Source organism: Eumetopias jubatus, unplaced genomic scaffold, assembly GCF_037043125.1.
Source record: "Eumetopias jubatus isolate StellerSeaLion01/CBP00866 unplaced genomic scaffold, mEumJub1_p1.0 scaffold_14, whole genome shotgun sequence".
Classification (NCBI taxonomy): Eukaryota; Metazoa; Chordata; class Mammalia; order Carnivora; family Otariidae; genus Eumetopias; species Eumetopias jubatus.
The window spans coordinates 42,706,421-42,728,089 of record NW_028274820.1 but is presented as its reverse complement, the minus strand read 5'-3'; the positions used below and the strand labels follow the sequence as shown (position 1 = coordinate 42,728,089).

Here is a 21,669-nt window from a genome sequence, read left to right as displayed (position 1 = left end):
TTATTTAATTTTTATTTTTGTAGGTCTTGCCACTTAGGTTGTAACCTCCTTACAGATACTGCATTGGCTGTGTATCTTACATCATAGTAATTATTCCCTAATTTTCTTTAGCTGCTCAAAAGTCATTCTATTTTCTAGTACAAGTGGCCGATGAGATGTGACGCACCCCTGACAATGACTGTGCGGCCTCTGACGTTAAAATAAAAATACCCTAAGATCACAGAGCCCCAGGAGCTAGTAAATATCCGTATACATAGCAACATCTAGAGAAGTGATTCTTTAACCTCCTTAGGGTCACAGACCTTTGAGAATCTGATGAAATGCAAAGACCCTTCTGCTCAGAAAAATGCAAATACAAAATTTTGCGTATAATTTCAGGAGGTTTACCGAACACTCCACTCAGCGCCCCCAAAGTCATCATGTCTAAGAACCCCTAACACAGGGAGACCAACAGGGACAATGGCTGGTTATCATAGTTATCAACTCTTTCAACCAATCCATCAACAAACTATTTTAAGGGTTCGTTTTCCTTTGGTGTCACCAAGCATATTTTCACCTTGTGCATCAGGAAATTACAGATGCCAGAAATAAAAATGAACCATTCCATAAGTTTAGCACTGAGCTATTTGACTTAGAATATTGAAAAATTTCAGAACGATGGCTCCCTTAAGTCATTTATACTATAATGTAAGGCTTTAGTATACGTAATAGTTCTCATTAAAAATATGACTAATTAGATCTATGTGTGTGTATATATATATATAAAATATAGGTACAGAGAATCATAAAAGTATGACTTTTTAATGAAAATACCAATTGTAGGATATCAGTTTATAATTTAACTGATAACCACAGTGTATTAGAAATTCTTTTTTTTTTAATTCCAGTATAGTTAACATACAGTGTTATATTAGTTTCAGGTGTGCAATATAGTGATTCAACAATTCCATATATTACTCAGTGTTCATCAAAATCAATGTACTCTTAATCCCCTTCACCTATTTTACCCATCCCTCCCCCCCCCCCACACCTACCTCCCCTCTGGTAACCATCAGTTTGTTCTCTATAGTTAAGAGTCTGATTTTCGGTTGGCTTTTTTTCTTTGTTTGCTTTGTTTCTTCATTTCACGAGTGAGATCATACAGTATTTGTCTTTCTCTGATTGACTTATTTCACTTGGTATTATACCCCCTCGATCCATGCATGTGTTCCAAATGGCAAGATTTCATTTTTATGGCTGAGTAATATTCCAGAGAGAGAGAGAGAGAGAGAGAGAGAGAGAGAGAGAGAGAGAGAGTGTGTGTGTGTGTGTGTGTGTGTGTGTGTGTGTGTGTATGCCCACATCTTCTTTATCAATGCACACAGGCTGCTTCCATAATTTGGCTATTGTAAATAATGATGCAATAAACATTGGGGTGCATATATCCCTTTGAATTAATGTTTTCCTATTCTTTGGATAAATACCCAGTAGTGGAATTATTGGATCATATGGTATTTCTATTTTTATTTTTTTGAGGAACCTCCATACTGTTTCCCACAGTGGCTGCACCAGTTTGCATTCCCACCAGCAGCGCACAAGTGTTCCCTTTTCCTCTACATCTTTGCCAACACTTATTTCTTGTCTTTTTGATCTTAGCCATTCTGACAGGTGTAATGTGATATCTCATTGTGGATTTGATTTGCACTTCCCTTATTAGTAGGAGCATCTTTTCATGTGTCTGTGGGCCATCTGTATGTCTTCTTGGAAAAAAATGTCTATTCAGGACCTCTGCCCGTTTTTTAATTGGATTATTTGATTTTTTGGTTTTTCGGTTATATAAGTTCTTTGTATATTTTGAATATTAACCCCTTATCAGATATGTCATTTGGAAACATCTTCTCCCATTCAGTAGGTTGTCTTTTTGTTTTATCGATGGTTTCCTTTGCTGTCCAAAATCTTTTTATTTTGGCATAGTCCTAACAGTTTATTTTTGCTTTTGTGTCCCTTGCCTCAGGAAGACATATCTAGAAAGATGTTGCTATAGCTGATGTCAGAGAAATTACTTCCTATGTTCTCTTCTACGAGTTTTATAGTTTCAGGTCTCACATTTAGGTCTTTAATCCACTCTGAGTTCATTTTTGTGTATGGTGATTGAAAGTGGTCCACTTTTGTTCTTTTGCATGTAGTGTCTAGTTTCCCCAGCACCATTTGTTGAAGAGACTGTGTCTTTTCCCCATTGTGTATTCTTATCTCTTTTGTCATAGAAAAGTCACATGCATTGCTTTTTTTAAAATTCTGATTCTTAGGCTATAGCTCCAAAGATTCTGTTTTATGAGATATGGATCAGGCCCAGGAATCTGCAGCATTTTTAACAAGGAGCAGAGCACCTGTTACAGAGGAGGTGCTCAAGAGTGATCACTACAAAAAAAAAAAAAAAAGACTCCATTACACAAATTTAAGATGTTTTTCTTCTGGCTTAGTTTATTAGATAATGCTATTCTGAGGTAACACCCTAATTCTATCATGATGAACGAAGAAGATATGTTTTCCAGAAATTCCCATTTATGAAGATTAATGTGTTACTCTTAGTAAGAATCTTTCCCTTCATAATAATCTTTGGTTGCATTCAAAGGGAAAAAAATAGATGCTGAGTAAGACAACCGCTAAAATATGAAAGAATACTGTCAGATTAAGATTACCAGAAAGCCAACACTTAGGTCTTCCAATGCTACCTGAATTACCAGTACAAAGTACCATGTTTGTAGTGCACATTTTACTTTGACTGTCATCCTCATTCTTTATTTCTTCAACAGAATGAAAGAAAAAATAAGCTTTTAAGCTCAAATATAAAAGCTACTCATCACAACTTTTCAGTTAAATAGTCTCAAATGTGGAAGACATAGCATTATGAAAGCCTCTAATGAAAAACTAGAGGAAACTCATTTATGGAATATGGTGTGCGTGCTTAAATTGTTTCCCTACTGATGTTGTACGAAATAAGTGTCCCCTGGAAACAGCAGCAGGGTAAACCAATGACCCCCAAATAGCTACACCAAAAATATGGCGGCCCGAAGGTTTTAGTTCAAAGAAAAAGTCTCTTGGAGTGGTTCTGCAAAGTTTACAGGTGTTAATCCATCAAATACATGTACTATGGTTAAAGACAAAAAGAGTTATAGGCCACCTGGAATTCACATCTATATAATTAGGTTAATAAAATGCTTCTCAATCGCTCCACTGATTAAAAAAAATACTTAAGGTTCCAAATATATTACTTGAAGAAACTTGAAGCTTTTTGCTTCTTTGCCTATTTAATATTTGAAAGGAAATGTGTTTAACCTAGAAATGTTGTGGTTTTATTTGCTTTTTGTTTATTTGTTTATGGCTCAGCTACAGTGGAAGAGAAACCATAAGTCTATATTTTTATGAGGTCCTTTTCAAAGTGTATGATCACTAAATTACAGAGAATGAAGAGCAGTGGTTCTCAGCCCTGCATGCACACTAGAACTGTCTGGAGAACGTTGAAAAAAAAAAAAAATACTCCTGTCTGGGCCAAACCCCAGGCCTGTCTAACCATAATGTAGGGATTCTGGAGGCCCCAGCACCAGTCTCTTTTCAAAGCGCTCCCTAATGCACAGGAGGGTTAGAACCAGGGAGGAAGAGAGACAGATCATCCGACTGACATCACTGAGCCCCAGTGTGAATGAATGACTTGCTCACAATTAATTGTATGAAACAGAGGGCTCACTTCTGTTTCTCAGTGTGGTCCACACCTCTCCTTTGCCCCATGACGTTCCTTCTAATCTACACAGTCAAGGAGATAAGGCAGACCACGGTACACCCCACACAGGACACCCTTGCCTGAACACTTCCAACTCTAAAGTGTCACTAGGTGAACAGGTCAACCAGAATTAGGAGCCAACAGATGTCAAAGTTCTGTTAATTCTATCCATAATGGGAAAAAAACAAGTGCATAATGAAGTAAGTTTAAAAATCCTGGCATGCTTGCTTTAGAATTGAAAGGTCAGAGTAAAAATACAGATTGCCAAGCAAAGTAATTGTAATTTGAGTTTTTCTGGATATCACAATACATGGGTAAAGAGCTATTAATAGGGTCAGTTGCTTTTTTAATCCATCAACACTCCACTTTTTAAAAAAAAAATTTGGTATATTTCTGTTGTAAGAACAGGGAGTAAAAATAGGAAGCACATGCTAAAAATCTGTTTAGTCTTTATCTTTGTTGTTTTAATTAAAGCCTTCAGTCCTAGAGAGAATCAAAGTGACTTACTATCCCTCATCTCCTGGAATGTAAATTTGTCTTGCACACAGCTAAATTTCCACTTTTAAATAAAGGAAGGAGCACAGAGACGATGAGATTACCCAAAAATTCCATATAAAAATGGAATAGTTTAACTTGAGTGTGTATACATGGTTTGAATGATTCTGAGGATGAGGAATTCAGTAGGAGTCAATCTTAAAAATAACCCATTACATTTCAAAATCTGACCTATCATTTCAACTGGAAAATGCAAGGTGAGAGTGAGTTACATATTTCAATATCAATACTTCAAAGATGAAATCCAAGCTACTGAATTACTAACCTCTGATTCTCGATTCAGTTTTACAAAATAATTAGCTTAATGGAAACCATGGGTCCTCATGCCCTACTTTAAGAAGCACCTGCAAAGGGGTGCCTGGGTGGCTCAGTCGGTTAAGCACCTGCCTTCGGCTCAGGTCATGATCCCAGGGTCCTGGGATCGAGCCCCGCATGGGGCTCCCTGCTCAGCAGGGAGTCTGCTTCTCCCTCTGCCTGCCACTCCCCCTGCTTGTGCTCTCTCTCTCTCTCTCTCTGTCAAATAAATAAATAAAATCTTAGAAAAAGAAGAAGAAGAAGAAGCACCTGCAAATTCTGAAAGCCATGATGAATGTCAGTTTGACCGTAACCCAAGCCCTTCCATCTCTGGGGCAGGCCTTGCTCGATTTCATTCTGCCTGCTCCAAAGTTCTATTCAGTATCTGGTCAACAATGTCAGCAAACACAACAACAGCAATCTAAATTATTCCTTTTCATCTTATATTCTCTGGGGTTTTCTTGTTGCTGTTATTTTTCCTTCTTTTTGCCATAACATAATAAGCTAATTCATGCCTTTGTCTTAGTTTTGGAAGGAATTATATGCCAACATCTAGGCTACAGATACCCTTTTCCTTAATTTAAAATAACTATGAGGTTGCACACTACAGTAGTAAATTTGTAATCAACTTAAAGATAATGACTTAAAAGTACAATTAAACATGTCATAACACAAGAAAACCCTGGTAATTACAAATAGTACCATGCTCGCTGGGGTTTTAAACAGTAGCATAAAACTAAGAAAAATCGCCACCCAGTGATGCAAATGAAAACTGCAATTTGTTTTTGTGTAAAATGAGTACCCTGGAGGATTACTTCAACTTCATTACTGAATGAAAGAATAGCTAGTACCTTCTTATGTGAATAGGAACTGGTTACAAGGGAAAGGATGTTTTTCTATGAGGCTCTTTTCCCCCTTATCCTTATTCAGCACACTCGACATTTCACAAAGGCTAAAAGCTTTGGAAACCTTAACAGGGAAAAAGCTTTCTGTCCAAAAGTGAGCTAATTATATACCAACAGCCCAGATATTCCTATTATCAACACAGTGCCTAGGCTCTGCCTGAACCCTGAATTTCAAGTCTCAGGGTGTTGACTTCAGCAACCCAGCAATGCCATCTAATCTTTGCGACCTAAAACCTGTTTGTGTTAAGCAGGAAGGCTTGCCTAGGGTAAAAAAGGCACTCTCGAGTGGGAAAAAAGAGATAATTTATATTTCTCACAACATAATTTACTCTGACCATTTTAGAACAGGTTATGAAGACCACATACAATGATAATCTAACAAATTCTGTAGAAACTGTTATCGAGAGGAAGTTGTTGTCATAAATATAATTGTGTTTCTAAGTCTTCACTTGGTTGTATCACTTCCAAAACACAACAAAACCCACCATATATGTTTATTTTCCTGCAATGTATTTACTGCACGTGAGGACAAAGAAAGTTATGTGGCTATATGATAACCAAAATATACGTGTGCAAGTATGGGGCATGTTAATAAGAGCGTTTCAATATCTACCATTTGACCTATTTGGCATTTTCCAAAATATTTTACACAGTATGCACTGAGACTAAAGTACGTATCACTTGTCAGTATGTTATCACATGATAAGAAAAGAACAACTTAGCAGAACAAGTCAGCTTTAAAAAAAGATGTTACCATTTTAAAAACCATTTTTTAAGACAGCCTACCATATTCCTAATAATCTGTCCTGACTTTTACCAGTCAAATCAATTAAGTCCCTAACTGTCGATGCATTTTTTACTAACTAAATAATGTATACCATCTTCCAACCTCAACCTCATTAAGGAGATTACAGTTGTCTGCAATATTTAAAAATATTTAGAATATTATACACTACATATTACATACTGAAAAGTTTGAGGTAGCCAAAATTAGAGCCCAACTTTATGAACAACACTCTTTCATTTAAAAAATGAAAACAAACACCACACTTTCTCTTCAGAACAGTAAGGAACACAATATAAAAAATGTTTAAAGAGCTTAAAATGTCACTAACGTCCTAAAAATTTAAAATGATATTATGATGTTAAAAAAAAAAAAAAAAAAAGATGGGTAGCTTAGTGGTTAAGAGGATTAGGCTCCAAAGTCAGATTGCCTGGACTACTTCTAGATCTGCTATATGTTAGCTGGAGCAACTCAGAAAAGTTAAGTCCTCACCTATATGTGGACATAATACTGCCACTGTTCTGAGCATCTTACACATGGTAACCCACTTAATCCTCTCAATAACCCTATGCGGTTGGTCCTATTTCTAAATGCCCTCCCACCCCCGGAGGTTATATACCTTGCCCAAAATGGTGAGGAGTGGCAAAGATACCACCCCAAAATATGCCACTTTGGCATAAGGATTATTTTGAGCTAAAGGCTCTTGAAAAACAGCAGGTGCAAAAAAGGGTTCTCTGACCTCCCCTTTCCTTCCTGAAAGCAGGAGAAAAAGCCCCCTATAGAAGATGCCAGGAGGAAAGAAACATTCTTATCAGCAGAGGTAGAGAACGGAGGCCAAGAGAACTCCGTACAAATAGATCCTGCTAAAATAACTCTTATCTTCCTTTAGTCTCCCCACATTCTTTACTCTTCCACAGTGGCCTCTTTGTTCAACCTGGTATATAAGCACGTAGGTTTTGCCACTTCTTTGGTCTTCATTTTCCTAGGGGGGCTCCCGTGTACGTGTGAAAACCTGCACGCTTCTCTCCCGTTAACGCATCCTATGTACTTCTCAGGCCCAGGCAGAGACCCTAAGCGCAGCGAGAAGTTCTGCTTTCCCTCTAACAGAGACTCTGGCAAGTTGGAGCGCCGGGATACGGAGCTGATGGGCCTGGCTCGAGTCAGGATTCTTACCTGCGCTTCACGGTAGCGCCTCTGAAGTATGCCTGAGGAAGAAGGGAGGTGGTGTGGTCGATGAAAGAGGGAAGACACAGGAAGAGAGAGCTGACGCTGATGCTGGCTGGTGGCACCACAACTTCAGGAGAGTAAGCTCACAGGACAGTAGGAAGATGCGAGGATTTTTCATGGAAAGTGGTGAAGGGGTAGAACTTTGTACCTGGAGGGCAACAGGGCTAAACAGAGACAAGCTTCAACACTCATGGAAGCTGAAGGACCAAGGAGCCTCAGCAGACATCTAGGGGACTTGTCGTCTGGCTTGGATCATCTGAAACAGGGAGGGCCACCAGCTGCATTTCAAATTACATCGCTGCGGTGGAATGACGACAGAAGTGTCACCATGACTGCCGGGGACACCACTGCTGCAGGGGAGGTACCGTGCAGAGACAGCACCTACCCGACTCTGTCCAAGACGGTCCTAGGAAAATGCCCTTACAGCACAGCATGTCGGCTTTCGGGAAAGAGTACCCTTAGGGCTTAGGTATAGCTGATGGCACAGCTGGAACACGAGAGCAGATGAGAGTAATGAAGTGCTGGAAGTTTCCTCAGGAATTAGCAAATCTGAAAGTTTCTGTGTCTTCTGAGGCTCAGCTAAAGACCACTTCTTTTTCTTCTTTTTTTTTTTTAAGATTTTATTTATTTATTTGACAGAGAGAGACAGCCAGAGAGGGAACACAAGCAGGGGGAGTGGGAGAAGGGGAAGCAGGCTTCCCGTGGAGCAGGGAGCCCGATGCGGGGCTCGATCCCAGGATCCTGGGATCATGACCTGAGCGGAAGGCAGACACCCAACGACTGAGCCACCCAGGCGCCCCTAAAGACCACTTCTTAAACCAGAGTCTTTTCTAGAAGAGGAAAGGTCCACAGTAAATAAGCTTCACCTGCTGAGGTGGAATAGCCTGGAAACCGGGCCCCTATTGGTCTAGCTAGCTAGAGTGAAGATTCTACATGTTTCGAGCCACCAGACACTGGAGGAGATTTCTGAAAGAGCAGCAGCTTGAGTGTTTTCAGCTGTGGTTAAAACTTACCCCTGAAGTGCTGCCAAATGGCAGCCCAGCGAGCCAGAGAGGTGAAGATGTACAAAGAGTTTCTGAGGCCCAGCATTAGAAGCTGCATGTGCTCTCAAAGATGTCTATGCACGAATCTCAACATCCTTTAGATGGCTATTTGAGTACAAAAACAGTAATGTTGATTTTGAATCACGAAACAAAAAGCAGCAAAGTTCTCTACATATGTGTTGAGACCACAGAGAAACACAGAACAGAGTTTGGAACATCAGGCTTGGTTGAAGCAAAGTTTGAGAGATGAATTTCTTGCGAAAGGCCTAAAGAAGAGACCAGAGGCATCCCTGAGGTTCAGTTAGTGAGGCTAATTCAGGAGGTACGAGGGAAGCAACACTGGCAACTTTCAAGGAACAGAAGTTGGGACTGAGGGAGCCAGTTCTGACCTGGAAGCCACGGCACAAATTCCTGAGTGGTAAGAAGGGCCAGATAAGCAGGCGTGTGCATGGAACCCCAGTTTATGCTCGTCAGAAAGTTCCCCAGGCAAAACCACTGGCCCTGGTCAAACAATGCCTCACAATTTTTGCCTCAGGTGTAGAGGATCTGGGCAGAGAGAAAACAGCTCTGCCCACCCGAGCTATTGTCCCTGTCCCAGGACAAATGAGGCAGATTCACAGAAAGTGCCAGAAGAGAAAGGGCATCTGCCAGCACTACATATTCTGGCCTGCCAGAACTCGACTGTGGAAAAGATGGGATATTCTAAGGTAACATTTAGCCACAAGAAAAACTCTAATCTGTCTCCCAGAGGTTAAGGCCTAGCAATGGAAGAGGGCCAGATGGGTGAAACCTTTGTGTCCTTTCTGTGAGAGACCAGATCCTAAAGAGAAGGCTGAAGAGGCAGACACCCAGCCACCTACCCTTCTGAAAGGGCGGGGAAAGAGGACTGGCAGGAACCCTGGCTCTGAGAGGACCTAAACTGAAAATTCAGGATCACCCTCAAATCCAAGGAGCCATCCTCCACTTTTCAAGACATATAGAGCATTTGCCAATACAAGGGGACCCCAGTCTGACTGGGCCAAGATGAAGACTGTAAGAGGTAGGAAACTGGAATCTGGAAAGGGGGACACCTGAGAAACATCCCAGGGAGCAAATACCCTATGAATTTATGCACATCCTGTCAGGGAAGGAGCTGAGTTGGGCAGGAGGAAGTCCAGAGTGGAAGAGGGTGCGTGCTACGTGGGAACGTTAGGCTTTGGCTCACCATCCTCTGGGGAGAGAATTTCTGGGACGAACTATACAAAGACTGTAAATCTCTTCCTTGGGGGGAAAGACCCAGTGACATGAAGGAAATGTTATTTTTCAGAATTCCCCTTGGAAAGAGCATTGTATTTGTTTGAAAGAAATTTTTTTTAAAGCCACCAAAATCGTAATAACTGCAGGTATCAATCAATTTTATAATAGAAAATAAACGAGTCTTAACAAACATGTAGGAGACAATTTAACATATTTAAAAAGTATACTTAATTCAGCAAATTATTTATTGGATGCCTAATTTAATTTCAGATGCTAATTTAAGAAGCAAGGTCTGGTGCTGTTTATAAAGCAGAACTTGATCTACCAAGGATCCTTCAAGACTTCTGGTTTTTCACAATTAAAAAGGTTCACCAGCTTATGTAGGAAAAAAAAAGGGGATGATTTTATACATTTAATTTGAAGGATACAGCCAAGGTAATATATAGGAAGTGTATGACTTGATGATAATAATCTAAGTGATTAATGGACCTTTATTTTTATAGATTTCATATACATAAATGAATTCTGGAATTAGTAGGAAATAATTTTTAAAAAATCAATCACATAATTTCCAAGTAATCTTTTAAAGGAAAAATTATTCAACCAATTATGATTTTGTTTCTTAAAAAGACTCACCTAAAAGGACAAATCCATCTGCTTCTGTATCTGGTGCAGAGGGCTTTTTAGATTCCGGAGATTTTCTGAAGAAGGGAAACATTGCTGCTGTCTGAAACAGAAACACTATATAATGTCAAGTTCAGATGAAAATGTAAAAAAGTCTTACCCTTTTTAGTAAAAAGCCAAACATAGAGATATCACAATAATTACTTTTAAGAATTCTATTACCAGACTTAAGAACATAAGCCCTCTCCAAGTGTCAGAAGACAAACCCAGATATTAAGGGGCACAGACTTCCAGTTCAAAATCATGTGTGCCTTGAACCGTGCAACCTTTATTAATTTCTGAACAGGCAGGAAATTATACATATAAAACTAAAATCAACAGATAACACCAGAATCTGGAAGGATCTTGCTAACTATAAATTGGACACTGGACTGGTGAAAGGAAAAACCAAACCAAACAAAAACTTGTCCAGGTTTCTTGTCATGCCATAACCAGCTTAAGCTTCATAAAACTGAGGCCACGTGAAAAAAAGAAAGGAAGGCACTTCTAACATCCTCCACAGTTACCTGATTCAGACACTCCAGGGCTGACTGTATCCATTGCAACCAACTTTAAATTCCCATCAATGCAGATCTTTGTGTTGGTAAGACTGTGTGCCCCAACACACACACACACACCCCACTTTTCTCTCTCTTCTCCCATCTTTGTATATTCAGGGAGGACAACAACTCCTAGAAAACAATGGGGAAGGAAGTTGGGGGGGAACCAGAGAGGACACATCACATTCCGAGGACAGTCCCTGTAAGCAAAGCAACGTAAGTCTTGGTGGCGGCAAGTGCTCCACATTTTAGTTTCATATATTCCACCCACACCAGAAAATGAAGCAGGGAGGGTAAATAAAGATTTTATCTGAGCAAAAGCCTTCTGGAAACGGAGAACTGTACTGGGGTTTGTGGAGGTCGACTTGCCCTGAGCTGTGGACCCGAATGGACAGTAACGGAGCTTATTGTTGATAGAAAACATACAACTGGAGAAGAATAACACAAGCCATGTGATCAAGAAAATAGTTCAGTAAAGGAAAAGGAGCAGCCTCTGAAATCCTCAAAGAAAACACTTACAAGATACAGTGAGTGGTCTAAAGGAAAGGTCTGGAAATAGTTTGGCATCCTCAGCAGAGGACAAGGAGACACAGCCCATATGGAACTGGTGAAAAATGAGATTAGATGCAAAAGCAAATGCAAAAGATGAGAAGACAGAGTGAGATGCGAAGAATAACTGAGTAAGATGAAGAGAAGCGTGTGCGAGAAGGAAATGGTATCAGAAGAGATACCTGGTTGGCTTACAGGCAGGAATGTACAAAAACAGAGCTCAGATTCAAAGACTTGAAAGACTGGAAAAGGCAAGTGACTTCTCAACCCCAAGCAGTTGAAAATAAGACGGAGAAAGCCTTTGAAGGAACAACAGCGGATTAAAACCCAACCTCAGGTAAGCATCAAATCAAGAATACAACCATTACACCTGGTATTAAAACCTCAGCCTGGTTCAATGCGGCATGTAGTCAATCCCCTCACTTGGGATAAAATGGTTCAGGAAAAACAGACGAAAAGGTTAGGTCTTCAGCTGAAGCCTAACAGAGAAAAGTTACCCTCATATAAGGAAAGAGGGAGCGAGGACCTGTGGGGTGAAAACAGTGAGGAATGTAGGCAATCTGAGAGATGTCTAGCAAAAATTGTAGGTCTGGTTTATGGACACATGAAGCCGACTGGAATCAAATAGCTAAGAAGTCAACAAAATGTTTGAGAGCTGTATGGCCAAAATGACCACTACCAGTCTGGATTAAAAGAAGATCAGCGTGCTTGAGTGGCTCAGTCTGTTAAGCAGTCGGCTTGGGCCATGGTCTCAGGGTCATCGGATCGAGCCCCGCATCGGGCTCTCACTCAGTGCGGAGTCTGCTTGAGATTCTTTCTCTTTCCCTCTCCCCCTGTTCTGAAATAAATAAATCTTTTTTTTTTTTCCTTAAAGAAGGACCATGACTAGTGGATATTTAGAACAACCCTGGAGACAGAAAGTTGCCAGGGAAACTGCTCAGACCCCAAAGAGGGCCTATTCTCCAGTGCCTGCTTCAGTGATAGCCAAGGAAGTTACTAGAAAAGGAGGAAACTCCAAGAGGGTGGAGCCAATGGGCATGGAGAACAAGGACTGGGGGCCTCTCCCAGGAAGCAGAATCTGGGCATAATTAATAAACATCCTCCAACCCAAGGTGGGGGCCCCCCCAAAAGCTTGCTCAGTTCCATTTCAGAACTGCTACCACTCCATGACTATTGTATTATCTCCCATTCCTCCCCTTTCTGAATGAGAGTGGTTCGGGTAGTATGTTTCCCAGTTCCACCAGAGTGGGAGGGGACAGGGGGGTGGGTCATTTTAATTCATGAAGTCTCCAGACCAAGAGATGGCACACCTGGGCCTGATGGAGAGATACTGGCCTTCGAGTATGACGCTGTGACCGTATGGCGCAGTTTAGATTACTGCCCTTAGGGAGGGGTGAGTTATCTTGCCTACAATGAAGAGAACTGTGTATGTGGTGACCACAAATGAGAACCAGGGAATCATTAGGGTTGTTCACTGGTTCTCTGCCTTCTGGAGACATAGGACTGCAGTTTTCTTTCCTCCTTGGAGGTAGATGTGGCCATGTAGCTTGCTTAGTTCACTGTGTCATGTGCCATTAGGGTGCTACATCAAGGAGCTTTGTGAACACAGAGAAAGAGAAGCCCTTTAAAAAGCGGTTCCTGTTCTAGCATATAAAGAAAAGCATTCTAACAGAAGTATTCAAATTTCCAATATTTTTTTTAAGGTTTTATTTATTTATTTGTCAGAGAGAGAGAGCACAAGCAGGGGGAGTGGGAGAGGGAGAAGGAGGCTCCCCGCCGAGCAGGGAGCCTGGTGGGGGGGCTTGATCCCAGGACCCTAGGATCATGACCTGAGCTGAAGGCAGACGTTTAACCGACTGAGCCACCCAGGTGCCCCTCCAGTACTTTTTCATGTCTGGCCACAAAACAGAAACAGAATGAACATGGAAATTATAAAAGTGGTTCTGTTAAGTCAGTCTCAAGCCCCAAAAGTTTAAATATGTTGTTATAAAAGCCAGACCAAGGGGCACCTGGGTGACTCAATCAGTTAAGTGTCTGACTCTTGGTTTCTCTTTTTAATGCAAGTGTTTTGTACAGAATTTGTAACTTAAGTAATTAAGTGAAACATTTAAATTTTTCATGACCTAAAACATCAAATTTAAACTATACACAGGCTGCATCAGTTTGTGTTTCTTAAAACTCAATAATGAGAAAACAACTCAAAAAAAAACAGGGCAAAAAATACGAACAGACACTTCACCAAAGAAGATATGTGGATGGCAAACAATCACATGAAAAGATGTTCAACATCCTTAAGCAATAGGCAAATGCAAATTAAAATCTCAGCAAGATACCACTATATACCGATTAAAATATTTAAAATTTAAAAGGCTTGCCATGCCAAGTGTTGGCAAAAACGTGGAACAACTGTAAGTCTTGTATACTGCAGGAGGTGTGTAACACAGTACAACCACTATGAGTAAGAGTTTGGCAGCTTCCTGAAAATATAAACATACATCTACCATATGACCCAGACCTTCTCCTTCAGGTATTTACCTAAGAGAACTGAGAGCGTATGTCCACACTTGTACACAAATGTCATCCAGCTTTTTTAGTAATAGCCCAAACTGGAAACAACCCAAATGTCCCAAACCAGGTAAATGGATACACTCTGGCATATCCATAATACTATTTAGCAGGAAAATGGAATGAAGTCCTAAGATCTGCTACAACATGCATGAATCTCAATAGAATTAAGCTAAGTGAAAGAAGCCAGACAAAAAAGAGTTCATACTGTATGATTCCATTTATATGAACTTCCAGAAAATGCAAACTAATGTATAATGACAGAAAGCAGATCAGTGGTTGTCTGGGGAATGGGGAAGGGGGGGGTGGAGGAAGGAGGGATTACAAAGAAGCACAAGGAAACTCTGGGGCTGATGAATAGTGATTGTGGGGGATGGTTTCAGGGGCATAAATATATCTCAAAACTCATCAAAAGATACACTTTCAATATGTGCAATTTATTGTATGTTGATAATAACTCAACAGAGCTATTTTAAAAATTCGTTATTAGCACAATATCCTAGATGTCATATAAATGTTTAGTTCACATGATTCGGAAAATTGTCTCAAATCTCTTAAACCTCTGTGTGTGTGTTACAGATACAGTCTTTGTATAAAAGACAAAATGCTTCTTTTCTCTGTGTATCCACACAAAACTGAAAAATAAAAGGACAGTGTCTTCACTTTTAATGGTATGCAGAGAAGGCATATAAAAGGGCTAGCTTGATCGCTAGACAGGGCAGATCCTATTGCTCTGAAAGGGCCCAGAGTAGGGCAAGTAATATATTTATTTTTCCCTATTATTCTAAGGCTTACCTATTAAGTAATATTACCCATGACAAAAGGATTAAGGCAACCTGGTTTTCTCAATTTATCTTCTTTCAATTTCAATAGACTACTAGGTAATGTAAAATGCACATACACTGCAATTCCTATCTGTGATTGATCAACAGCGGCCACTTAACTGTAATAACATACAAGTTTCCCCTGCTATCTGAACGTAGAGCACTTCTATAAAAGCTTTTTCTAAGCCCAAATGGCATAAAATGAAAAAGCAATTATCATTAATTTGTATGGAAAAATTTTTGAACATTCCCAGACCCCCAAAATAACTTCTCTTCAGCTTTTCAGGTACCTTAGGACACATCTTGCTAAGGGATACACAAAATAAATCCAGATAAAGCACAGATGCTCGGGGACACAGTGGAGACCTATGGCAGTTTGATGTGGAGATGCTGAGTGCAGTTCCCAGGGAAGGTGCCTGGCAGGGTCCCTCTCGTTGCTTAGGATGCACACTGCCTCTATAATAGCTTGCTGCAAACACTGAGCCCTATTTTTACTTTTTCCTTTTTATCATAAAAGTGGAAAATCCTCTTCAGACTTGTTTCAGTTAGCGACAACAGGTACTAAGGTAAGTCTGTCGTAAGAGCAAAGCAGTGTCATGTGAACTTCACAGATAGGTAGCCTTGAGTTCAACGTCATCTGCTGGGTAAGGTACAGACAAAAGCAAGGAGGAAGGCCTTTCCTGTAAGAAGGGTCACTATGAACAAAGAGTACAGTGCGCTTAGAGGACAGCAAAGGGATTAATCTCAACAGAGGCATGCACATGAGCAGCAGAAATAAAGACTGCAAAAGAAAGGTGGAGACAAATTATTGAAAGGGCTGAAGAGTCAAGAGTATGTTAGCATATCCACAGTAGCAGATCAGGATCTGTTTAATGTTACTGCAGGATCTTGAGGGAAGACGTGTTTCAGAAAGATTAAGTTTAAAATAATATGCTGAAGAGGCTGACTGAGAGCATCGAATCAAGAAGTTAGAGAGCTGCAGCCAAAAGGGAATGGATGAAGATGGGAGATGTTTGAATGAAAATAGAAGAGATGTGCAGAAATACGGAGTAAGACCCAGTGACTCTCAGCTCTACAAAATGCAGATGGAAACTACAAGGCGTTCAAGCCTGAATAAGAGTTCAAGCCTGAAAGAAGAATGTGATATTGTGATATTATGAATAAGAAAAGTTCATTTCCACAGAGGAATTATAATGAATTCTGTTTCAAACAAGCTAGATGTAAAGGAAATGTGACTTGTCCGAATGTAAATATGTAAAATGCAGTTAGAAAAATAGGAACCAGTGCCCCAGAGAAAAGGAGTTGTTAGCACCTAAGTGGTGGCTGAAATCATGAACATCAATGGTATTTCAAATGGAAAATGTAAAAGTTCAAGGACTGAGGTCATGATCTCTAAGATCTCAAATTATACTATGAAAATACATCCCCTTAATTACCGCCAAAGTGATGTGTACACTCCCTTTTCTTCAATATTTTCCAAAAACATACTTGGCTGTCTTATTAGGACTTAAATGTTAACTCGACTATACTGTTTCACGTTTCAAAACTGCAGAAACAACTGACCTCTTCAGCATAACCCAGGGGTGGTAAATTCAAATGCCAAGCAGCTAAGTATGCGTGAAGCCAGCCTCCTGTGAGAAAGAAGGAGTGAAGGGGAGTCCCGTCTCCCACAGGCACCTCCAGAAAGGGAGGGAGGGAGGGCAGAAGGGAGGGAGACACATACCCAGGGAGCCGCGAGGAGGAGCCCTTCACCAAAACAAGGCCTGTGAGGGCTTGATTCAGAACCAGTGAAAGAGAGCTTTTGATGGTTTTGAGCTAGGAAACCCTGGACTCAGATTTGCACTCACTGTTATGGCCAAGCTAAAACCAACAATAAAAACAGTAACAACAACAAACACAAACGGGACCAGGCTGAAGCTGTGGTTAGCTCATCTCTCCCCCATGAAGACGATCCCAAAGCATCTAGAAAGCTCGGTGGAATGCGGCCTGACCGTCCAAAGCTGCCTCAGATTGAAGGGCCCATTTTAAGGCCTGTGAGTGGGCCCAGGAGCCTGGGGCCCTCTACTGCTGCTCCTGCTGGCTCAGCCCCCTTAGAGAATCTTCCAGCTAAAGTGATTTATTTTTCCTCAAATATTTTTTAAATAAATCATTTTAGCTGATATGATTTACTCATGATTCTTTAATCATCTGTTTTAACATCTTTTTTGTATATTCCTTACAGTACGTCTTTTTACTGTATTTGTTTTATACTATTTTATTCTTTCTGTAGTTTTCCTTATTTGTTTCTTTAAAAAAAACTAGCAGCCTTTCTAATTATAAAAGGAATTTCTATTTTTTGTGTGTGAAGGGGTGGGGGGGGATAAGCATGTTTATACTTAGAAAACAAAAATACAGAAAAATATACACCAAACCTAATAGCTGTCATTACCAGGATGCGTGTCCAGTTTATATTCACTGTAGAGTTCTTTTGTAGTATTCCCGTTTTTCCATTTAAAAAACAAAACAAAACAAAACAACAGAAGGCACCTTTGGTGTTTCTGATCATAGTTTCATGAAGGAATGTGGGCCCAGTGTCACCAACTCTGATTTTTCAAGACAAAGTGGAAATCGAATTATTTTGGAAAAAAAGCTAGTTTTTTGATGATAGCAACAAACTGAAAATATTTAAAAGATACTTCACAGACTGAATAAACTCTCCACAAACTGGATGTGGCCTTCAGGTGTAAAGTGTTAAACCTAGGCCAGGATTGTGTGTAACAGCTTCAATCTAGTCAGCATAAAGAAAAATTGTGAAAGGCTCTGAAATTTAGTGCATCTTCTGGCTAGCTTATTCATCTGGGTTATGGCAACTTTTGTTTATCTTTGACTAGGTTATATCACCACTCTGTAGGAGGTAACTTGTAGAAAATGGATATCATGCCAATAATTCCTATCTACAGAAATGTATCTGGTAAAACGCATTAATTACTGCTCTGTGGGACAGTGACCAGTTTTGCCTCCATTTATAAATTCAACATTTCCTTCTTTGACTATAAATGTGGGGTGATACTCTGAGTTCTCTTTTGAACCAGTTATATCTTACAAGTTCCCTCCTCAGAGTTCAGTAGTCTTTGACAGATTTTTACATTTGTATGACAGAGATGATTTTAACCCCTTTAAAAATTTATCCATTAACTTTGGACTACTAATTAGGATTACCCAAAGGTTTTCCTCTGTTTTGCCATCCCAGATAGGTTTTTTATTTTTGAAGGTTTGTGATTCTGTTGTAATGAGGGAAAGGTATGGGTATCTGAGAGGATAAGCAAGTGGGGGACAAGGAAAGACCTTGATGTCACAGACAAGCTCCCAGGAAGTCTGAAAGCCAATTAATTGAACTGAAGGATTAACATAAATTTTATTTCCAGGGCGCCTGGGTGGCTCAAGTCGTTAAGCGTCTGCTTTCGGCTCAGGTCATGATCCCGGGATCCTGGGATCAAGCCCCGCATCAGGCTCCCTGCTCGGCGGGAGGCCTGCTTCTCCCTCTCCCACTCCCCCTGCTTGTGTTCCGTCTCTCGCTGTGTCTCTCTCGGTCAAATAATAAAATATTTTTAAAAAATTATTTAAAAATTGCATTTCCACCTCTGATTTTATGCTCAGACCAGCCCCTCCCCCTCCAAAACACTCAGGAAACAAACAAACAAAAACAAAGAACTGAGGGCGCCTGGGTGGCTCAGGTGGTTAAGCGACTGCCTTCAGCTCAGGTCATGATCCTGGAGTCCCGGGATCGAGTCCCCCATCGGGCTCCCTGCTCGGCAGGGAGTCTGCTTCTCCCTCTGACCCTCTTCCCTCTTGTGCTCTCTATCTCTCATTCTCTCTCTCTCAAATAAATAAATAAAATCTTAAAAAAAAAAAAAAACAACAAAGAACTGAATCTTGGATCTATAGCTGTTTTCCAAACTGCAGGTCCCAACCGTTTAGCAGAAGTAAACTCAATTTAGTGGGTCATGACCACATTTTTAAATAGAATGAAATAAGAGAAAAAAAAAAGAAGAAAGGGAAAGGGAGGAAAAAGATTATCAGAGAGTATCATGTATGGCAAATAATGGTTTATGAACTTTTGCTTTGGAGGCTAAGGTCATGATATGAAACTTATCTCTTAGTTTGGGTTGCAGGCAAAAAGTTTCAAAGCCACTAATCATACTGCAGTGCTCACATAACCCGTAAAAGGATTGTGAGACATTATGCACCCCCTTGCATTTTTAAGGTAACATCTAAAACTTTCCACTGAAAATTATAAAGGATGTAGTTTCTAGCATATTATAAATATTCAAATGTTGAAATAAAACTGTTTTAACATTCTTTTAAACTTCTCCAATGGAATCTAAACACCAGAGCATTTTAATATCCACCATCAACCATTTTAAAAACACAAGAATAAGTTCTTTTCTAACAGTAGGAAATTTTACATTGCTCTTTTTTTTCCTTGAACAAGTATTTCCATTCCATTTCCGCTGGTCTGGAGCAGCTCGGAGATGTCCTCAGAACACACCAGCTCAGTTTTTACAACACACCCAGATGAATACAAAGTGGTGATGGCAACCTCACTTTGAGGAGAGCCTGTCCTTTAATGTAACACTTTTAAGCTTTTCACTTGTCACCTAACTGCAAAGTGACAACATGCGCATATATAACAGCCATTATAAGTTGAAGTGATAAAGGGGTGCCTGGGTGGCTCAGTCGGTAAGTGTCTGCCTTCGGCTCAGGTCATGATCCCAGGTCCTGGGATCGAGCCCCGCATTGGGCTTCCTGCTCAATGGGAAGCCTGCTTCTCCCTCTCCTTCTGCTCCCTCTGCTTGTGCTCTCTCTGTCAAATAAATAAAATCCTTATAAAAAATACTGAAGTGATACGATTTAATAAAACTCACTTCCCTAACGTGACGAATATAGTTGCTTTTAGCAAACTGATAAGTTAAACAGGTATGATTTTCAGCCTAAACAGAGTATCTAAAGTACTGAGAAAGTTGGAAGATCTTGAGCTACAAATTCATAATTACATAGCACCAGGCTAGACAGGATTCTGGAAGAGTGCAAAGAGCTCCAGAGAACTTCACAGTGAAGATTTCACATGGGGGCCATGTTGGAACTTTTTTTCTTCATTTTGTACGTTTTTTTTTTCTCTTGATCTGGGTTGCGGGGGTGGGCAGTGTTTCTAGTTTATCACCACAACTTGGTGACTTTTAACAGTTGGCTTTACTTGCCATGGGGAGCAGCACAAAGGCTTCATCTGATAATCTCAACTGCCAGCTACTCATTAGCGTGTAAGATGCATACCACTAGGAGCTGTTTGCAATCATTAGCTGTCGCTATAATAATAGAATCCTGCTATCTTGGAAGCATTACATAATCTGACATTACTAATTTTCTGGAATTTTCTCTAGTGGAATTGCTTTTCAAGCATATGACAAAGTCATCTTGGAAAGTCACAAGCTGGTCCAAGAAAGTTTTAGAACAGAACATTCCTTCTTCTCGTACCCTTTTTACATCATTGCATACAGACAATCTCACTAAGAGTAAAATGGACCTCATGCAATTTTACTCTCCTCCATTACTTTGTAAATAAATATGACCCCCAATTACCAGGGAGGTTTTATGTAGTTTTATTGTTATTGTTGGATTTGGGGATTTTTGTTGGTTTGTTTTCCTTTTAATTAGCTATCCTATTATTTTCAGAATCAAGACTGGTATCCTGGCAGTGATAACAACTGGCTGCTTTTCCCTCTCCTGTCCCTTATTCATAAAAAAAAAAAAAAAAGAACAGCATAATAATAATGTCTCCCCTGACTCTACTAATTTAGGAAGGCAAAATCTCAGAGGAGTTAAGATGGCAGAGGAGTAGGGAGACCCTAGGCTTACCTCCTCCCTGGAACACAGCTAGATAAATATCAAATCATTCTGAACATCCAAGCAATCGATCAGAGGACTGAGAGAGTGAAAATGCAAAACTAGAGCTGAAAAACACACAAATAAAAAACCGCCACATCGTGGAAGGTAGGAACTGCAGAGAGTTGATTTGGGGGAGAGAAGAGATGTGGGTGCTGCATTGGGGAGGGAGTCCTGATTGCAGAGAGAGGAGTGAGAGAGAAAGAAAGAGTGGGAATGGGCGCACAGAGAACTGCACAAGAAAAACTCTTCCCTAACACCACTGACCGAGAAAAGGAGAAGAGTGGAGCATCAAGTTCTTATTAATAGTGAAATGCAGGGTGTGAAGTTTCAGAGATCACAAAGTGTGAAGTTTCAGAGGTTGGCAACATCACCAGGGTCATGCCTGGGTCTTAGCAGTGCTCCAGTGGGGAAGGAAGGCAGAGACCCAGGAGTGGGCAGTGAGGTCTGAGGATCCCCTGGGTCTCATGTGGAAAGCCAGTTTCCCTGCTTGGAGTACATTTGGGAGAAGGGTTGCTGTGACCTCTCCAGGGGCAAAGGACCCAGAGGGCACCAATGAGCTGCCCCATTGGCTAGCATAGGAACAGAGGCGTTGGCTAAAGCAGTGAGTCTTGGCAGGCTTTCTGCTATGCCTTGCCATGAACTCTAAGCCACTGTGTGGTCGCACCTCTGATTTCTGGGACGAGCCTCTGGACAGCTGCAGCTCAGCCAGACCCTCCGCCAGGAGATCAGCATGGATCCCGCCCATGGGGATCTCTAAAATTTTGAGTTTTGGAACCCAGCCTGTG

At 40.6% G+C, this 21,669-nt stretch overlaps 1 protein-coding gene across 1 annotated transcript in view; it reads right to left on the bottom strand.

The window, feature by feature from the left end:
- UMAD1 (UBAP1-MVB12-associated (UMA) domain containing 1) overlaps positions 1-21,669 on the bottom strand; it is a 214,436-nt gene that overhangs the window by 175,068 nt on the left and 17,699 nt on the right. Inside the window, exon 2 of the mRNA XM_028118450.2 lies at positions 10,438-10,528. Within this exon, the coding sequence (XP_027974251.1) occupies positions 10,438-10,519 (82 nt within the window). The 5' untranslated portion in view covers positions 10,520-10,528. The remainder of the gene's footprint in view (positions 1-10,437; positions 10,529-21,669) is intronic.